This window comes from Lissotriton vulgaris, chromosome 8 (genome assembly GCF_964263255.1).
Source record: "Lissotriton vulgaris chromosome 8, aLisVul1.2, whole genome shotgun sequence".
In the NCBI taxonomy this organism is placed as follows: Eukaryota; Metazoa; Chordata; class Amphibia; order Caudata; family Salamandridae; genus Lissotriton; species Lissotriton vulgaris.
This window is the reverse complement of record NC_141696.1, coordinates 124,703,333-124,710,456: the sequence shown is the minus strand read 5'-3', so window position 1 is coordinate 124,710,456 and position 7,124 is coordinate 124,703,333. Positions and strand designations below refer to the sequence as shown.

Below are 7,124 nucleotides of genomic sequence, written 5' to 3'. Positions count from 1 at the left end.
CGAGCTAATGCTCTTAGCCATGTTATCCACCTCCCATTGGATAACATGGCTAAGAACTGCTCAGGGCAGGTGTTAGCTTTTGGAGATATTCGCACTTAGCGCGAATATCTCCAAAAGTTGGTAATAGGAGATAGCGATGTTAGCGACTGTTTCCAGTCGCTAACATCTTGGCACGCCCACTTTGCATGTCATTAGTGATAAATATCACCGACATGCAAAGTGGGGCCCAAGATGGTCGCTATCTCCTACTAGGTGTCGCTAACTAGTGTTAGCGACAGCTAGGTAATAGGGAGATAATTTTATCTCCGCTTTCTTGGCTTTTAAAGCAAAAAAAGTGGAGATAAACCCCCTTGATAATATGCCCCCTTGTTTGGCCTATCTCTATAGACTTATCCTCAAAGAGTATAGTGGTAGAGAGACAGTTACCAGTTGAACCACTTGGAGCTAAAGGCAACTAAGACTGAGAATAGGTTAAGAGAGTCATAGTTACTCTCGCCATTTACCAGCGTATCACTGACTTCTTCACTTTGACATTCAGGACACTGGGCAGAAATCTGATCGTGTCAACACTCACCTCGGAACTTTGTGATGCTTTGTTCAAATTAAACAGTCAGATTCCACTGGTCTACACCAGTTCTAAGTCAGCTGTTTAGCACTGGCTGAGGTAGAATTCCAGCCCTGCGCCGCAGGGGGTGCACGGGGAGTGGTGACCACCACAGCTGCAGTTATCAACAGGAAGGATCAGGCTCGCATCCAAAGTCTCTGCTGCACCAGAGGGCAATGACTCATCCAGCTGTGGTGCGTGTTTAGCCTCGCTTCGCAATCCAGCCCGACCGGCTCAGCTCTTAGAGCCAATTCTTGTCCCAAAGATATGGGTCTGACTTGCTGACGTCCCTTATCAGCATTGTTCTAACATGCCAGAGGCTGTTCACCTTGGAGACCTGCTGTGGATATGGGTACGGTCCAACACAATATTGACAACATCTCCCCTAGACTTTCAAGGACCAGCAACAGCTCACTGAACGCAGCCAGACCCACAAGGATTTCCAAGGTTCAGGCCCCTCTCTTAGGATGAACCCACTCCAGGACACCCTGCCCTTCACAAAGAAAAAAAGAAAAGAGAACTCTTCCACGGGGCACCCACCTGCTTCTCCAGGATATTTTGTGTTAGTGTACTGGATACAGCAAAGTTGCCTGTCTCACTCTGGCTCCGGGGATCTTACCCCGACTCCCTTTCAATTGGCTGAGGGCAATTTAGCTCATCTTCTGTCCCTTCTGAATGGTGCTCGCCCATCTCTTAGGACCAGCAAACCCATGTTCAACTGCTGTTCACATAGAATCCTTCCCCACTTCAACAGTCAAAGTTCTTGTTTGAATATTTGCTACTACCACTAAGATCTGCACTAGCGGCACCTCTCCCCGGGCTTCCATGAATACTGCAGCACCCCTCCTAGTTGTTGCGGCTTAGATATCACAGCTCTTAGTGCAGGCAATGGTTGGGTATGTGCCCAATGCACCAGCGCCATATATTTTCATGGCTAGTTGATTCAGCAGGTGAGTTGTTACACACTCCTTAGCAGGTTCGAACTTCCATGAACAAAGTCCTGCTGTCTATATCACCCAACACCTTTTCTGGGGTCTGATGAGTATCGCATCAGGCACCGTAACCCAGCTTCGGTTCATACTGCAGTGCCAGTTCTGCTTACCAAAAGTGTCCCACTAGGCACTCACATTTGATTCCTGGCTCCAAGCAAACCATTTAAAGTTTGAGAATAAGTTGAGATTGTTTCAGCCCAAAGACATCTAATCATTCACTTCACCAGATAAAACTGGGGTTTCTGAGCACCAGCTATTCTGAGAGAAACTTCAGAGGGAACCAATAGCAGTTGCAGACACAGACCCAATAGGCAGAACCAACAGAATTTGAGCAGGTTTAAGCAGTGAATGACACACAAAGAAACAATTCCACAGAAAAATAGGAAGTAGCAAGGGGAAAAACTATCAAGGAGCGAAGAACCCATTAAAAAAGAAAACCCCTGGGCTTGTTTACAACACATCCATCCAATGAACTGAACGGCTTTTATAGTGTATAGAAACAGGAAGTAAACGGTGAGCAGGAAGTGAAACTGACATCTGAGATTGAGTAATTCCCTGTAAAGGGATACCCACTCGGGAAATTAGTTTTCAATTGGAGGCTGGGAACAAGAAAAGTTAAGTACTACACCTCTGCCCCCCAGCCCTCCAACTAGCTATGAGCCAGAACACTCACAAGCAGCACTTCCAGACTGCACATACAAAGCCAGACAGAGAATGCAAACCTGTATACAAGCCTGAAATCGGGCCCTCAAGCAGAGTGCAATCGCAAGACTATATCTGCCACACCCAGATCCCTCGTGAGTACTCCATGGCCCGCTCCCTCACTGTACACAAGCTTATAACAGAACATTGACATGTCCCTTTTATCCTGCTTGAGTTGTGATTAGCTTGTTATTGGGATAGTATCCACGGTCTCCCTAGGCAAAGATCATTATTATATTATTCGTTTTCTTTATTACTGGTGTTGTGATTTTAACTATTCAATGGGATTTGAGAAGGATATTGAATTACTGAAAGGGTTTGTAAGAGCAAGATAGTGTAAATATTTTCAATTTTCTGTACAAAAGTGTGGATAACTATAGGTGCCTACTTAAGCTGATTTGAAAGCTGCTGCTTTATGTGGTCTGATCAGGTGATATATAGTCAATGTTTATTAGGTCTTGTATCAAACCTACTAAACACGAAATTGGAGTAGCATATTGACGCTGTGATCATTAGAGTGGGTAGGCTTGTCAGTGAGGTCATAGCGATCAATGTAATCAATTATGTGTGTACATGAACAGGTGGGGTAATCGACCCAGATATTCCATTCTGCACAAGATGATTGATCAGTATGTTAGGTGAGGTTGATGAGCTAGAGGAGACCTTCATGGATAGCAGCAAGGTTCTCTTTTGGGGGAATGGTAGGAAATTACAGATAACTGAAGATTCCAGGCTGGATTAATGGATATTAGGATGAGACGTGGGCTGAAACCTCTGTTTCCCTGATGAGTATTGACATATATTATGTTGGGGAAGGCTGTTTCACCACCTCTTCCATGTCCTTGTTTTTAGTTCATATGTTAAAGAAAGCCAGCAAGAGGTGTATTATATCTGTAGTGTGTTTCTAAATAAACCAGATATTTGAGATTCCAAGGATGGGGATGTGTTTGAGCTGGGGACAGGAGCATTTGAGTGAAGTCATCAGTTAACCAAGGTTGATTTGAATATTTTTATTTTTGTTAGTATACGTATTTATTATTAAAAGCGAGAGAGGTGGTTTTCAGCGAGGTGGGTCCTTTTTACCCATCATCATTTAAAACCCTTGCATAGCTAGCTTAAGTCCACATGTCATGGCCCATGTGATAGTGTCATGTGTATAAAATAATAACAAGTTCATGGTGATACTGAGTAAACAGTGATAATATTCTTTGATCAACCAAATGGGATGATGGACGGAGCGTTGACAATACAAACACTCACCCCAAGTCAACTGATCTGGGTTTAATCCATCACCGTTCTTTAGCTCACTCCGCCACCCCAGTTCAGACATGGCCATATACAAATCAGTCTGACCCTGTGCCTCATGGGAACAGTCCAGCCCGAACTGCCGAGCCATGTCTTCCCTGGACCGGAATCAAGCTTCCCAGGACCGGTTTCTGGCATTACAGCTGTCTTCACCCGGGTTTGCTTGAATCCAGTGGCAAAGTGAGCACGGGACTCACGTCTGAGCATACCCTGCCAATTTAGGGCGAACAAAAAAAAAACAAAGGGTATGATGGACGGAGCGTTGACAATACAAACACTCACCCCCAGTCAAGTGATCTGGGTTTAATCCATCACCGTTCTTTAGCTCACTCGCCACCCTAGTTCAGACATGGCCATATGCAAATCAGTCTGACCCTGTGCCTTATTGGACAGTCCAGCCCGAACTGCCAAGCCATGTCTTCCCTGGACCGAAATCAAGCTTCCCAGGACTGGTTTCTGGCATTACAGCCGTCTTCAGCCGGGTTTGCTTGAATCCAGTGGCAAAGTGAGCAAGGGACTCATGTCTGAGCATATCCTGCCAACTTAGGGCGAACAAAGAAAAACCAAAGGGGATGATGGACGGAGCATTGACAATACAAACACTCACCCCCAGTCAACTGATCTGGATTTAATCCATCATCGTTCTTTAGCTCACTCCGCCACCCCAGTTCAGACATGGCCATATGCTAATCAGTCTGACCCTGTGCCTCATGGGAACAGTCCAGCCCGAACTGCCAAGCCATGTCTTCCCTGGACCGGAATCAAGCTTCCCAGGACCGGTTTCTGGCATTACAGCCGTCTTCAGCCGGGTTTGCTTGAATCCAGTGGCAAAGTGAGCAAGGGATCTTTGCCAGATATTCAGTGGCAGTATCCTACCTACCTTCACCCAGTTCTAAATGTTGAAGATTATGGGAAAATCATGGCAAGGCTCATTGGAGTGATATTCTAATCCAATCTTTTAGTGCTTGAAGAAGTATGGTTTACGTAGGGCTAGACACATTTGTATTCAAGATATTGTTTAAGGCTCAATACGTTTGTGACACCATCGTTAACCACACAGGTATATGCTATAGGTTTAGGCATTACAGTGACTTAAAATTTAATAAAACTGGTCTGTAATGTAAAATGACATGCTCTTTTCATTATCTCTTCCTATATTGTAGGATGCCAACATAAGTTAATCATTGCATTTTAGAATGGAAAATTCGACATATTTTTCTGCATTTATCATCACTGCATATGGAGAACTGACCAACATGAAGTATTTATACATTATCTGTGCCCTGATTGGCTACATGATGATCCTCATTGCTAATGGTTTGCTCATAGCTGTCATCGTCACCCACAAAAACCTTCACAAGCCCATGTACATCTTCATCTGTGCACTGGCTGTCAATGGAGTGTACGGGAGCACCAGCTTCTTCCCAAAGCTCATGGTTGACCTCCTCTCCGACCGACAAACCATTTCCTACATTGGCTGCTTAACCCAAGTCTTCTGCATTCATACGTACATGGGGTGTGAGCTCACCATACTAGGAGTGATGGCCCTTGACCGCTTTGTGTGCATATGCAACCCCTTGAGATATCACAGCATTATGACATACTCCACTGTCTGCAAACTCATTACTGCCGCCTGGTTTTACGCTATTGGCCTTGTCTCCATAAATTTTATACTAACACTCAGGCTTCCTTTGTGTGGCATGACCATCAAAAAAATCTATTGTGACAACTGGTCTGTTGTGAGGCTGTCATGTACAGACACATCTGTCAACAACATATTTGGTCTCTTCATCACAGCAGCGATCAGTGGATTGGTGCCTCTTCTAATCCTCTATTCCTATGTTAGAATACTGATTGTTTGCGTCAATGCCTCAAGAGAAACCCGGGCCAAAGCTCTGCAGACATGCACACCACATTTGTTGTCCATGATGAACTTTATTGTGGACATTCTTTTTGAAATATTCCTCCACCGGTATGAGTTAGTTGGCATGCCTCAAGCAGTGCGCATCCTGATGTCAATCCAATTTCTGGTGGTTGCACCCCTATTGAATCCAGTGCTGTATGGATTTAAAATGTCTGAAATCAAAACACAGATTGCAAAGCTAACCAGGTCACGGAAAACTGCAGATGTCTAGCTATATTGCTTTTGGTTCACACATTTTCAGATGTTGACTGGAGATACGTAGTTCAAGGTGTTCAGCTACTTGTGTATGGCACAACATACATTTGTATAGGCTCACAACAGTGCATCATTTGAAGAATATGAATATTTTCAAAGCAAAAGGAGTTATGAATGCACAGAAAATGCATTCTTGGTTTTCCATATGAAGGAACTATTTCAGAGGCTTGTTAAGGCATGGACAAATGGGCAATTGTCCAGAGCCCCAACCTTCCAAGTGGCCCTTTGGTAAAGTGATCTTTCACACCTCCTTCTAGTTTTGTTTCCCAAACCTTACCTCTCTCTCCCGCTCCCTCTCCCACTCCCACTGCCTGTCTTTCTGTCTCATATATATATAAATCCAAAAGAGAGAAAAAACCTCCTGCTGAAAATCCCTCGCCTTCTTCTGGGGTGGCTCAATGCCGGCGGAGCAGCCGGTAACAATATCCTAAACAAAATGGCGTTCCAATCGTGCACTCGGGCAACAGCAAAACAGGGCCGACGCAGTATATCCAAGTAAAAGGTTTATTTACTCCATAAATAAACCTTTTACTTGGATATACTGCGTCTGCCCTGTTTTGTTGCTGCCCAAATGCACGATTGGAACGCACGTTTGGGAGATATATATATATATATATATATATATATATATATGTATATATATTTTCAACAGGTTTTCCCCGGTCCCGGGGAGGAGTGGAGTCGCAGAAAAGACGGCTCTGACACGCTTATCTCAGTGAAGATTCAAAATTTATTTTCATCAATCCATGTGGGGGATTCAAACAACAAAAAGCAACCAACGCGTTTCGACAGCGTCCGCTGTCTTGATCACGGTCAGTTTGGTTTGTGAAGCTCACAGTTTTATGAAACAGGCAAAGCATTAAGGTTACACCCCCTCGGTCTCTGGGGCCCGCCCCTTAGTTCTAGGTGTTCTGGGACTGGTAGTCCGTGAATTACCTGCGTTGCACTCGTTGAACATTTTAAACATTCTCATCAGCGAGCACATGGGGATGCGACCGAGAACAAAGGAGCGCCTAGCGAAGGGAAAGGAAGCCAAGCGGTGGACATATATATATATATATATATATATATATATATATCTCACTTGATATACAAATAAAGCGATCACTCAGAGATCTGCAAACACCAAAGGTTGGTTTAATCCAGGTTACGCGTTTCGCTTGCACAGCAAGCTTGGTCACATGTCCCTGAAACCTATGGTTTTTTCTGTGAGTTTGAAAGGTTTTTTTAAATGAAAATTTATCACTATATTGTCTCTGAAACCTATGTTTTTTTTCAGTAAATTTCAAAGGTTTTTCTAAATGCTAATTTCTAACAATAACCTCCCTGAAACCTATGTTTT

At 44.0% G+C, this 7,124-nt stretch overlaps 1 protein-coding gene across 1 annotated transcript; it reads left to right on the top strand.

Moving 5' to 3' along the window:
- The first annotated feature begins 4,859 nt into the window (after nt 1–4,859).
- OR2AT4 (olfactory receptor family 2 subfamily AT member 4) lies at nt 4,860–5,738 on the top strand. The gene has a single exon (XM_086936057.1). The coding sequence runs from the start codon at nt 4,860–4,862 to the stop codon at nt 5,736–5,738; it is 879 nt and encodes a 292-aa protein (XP_086792183.1).
- Nucleotides 5,739–7,124: the final 1,386 nt, after the last annotated feature.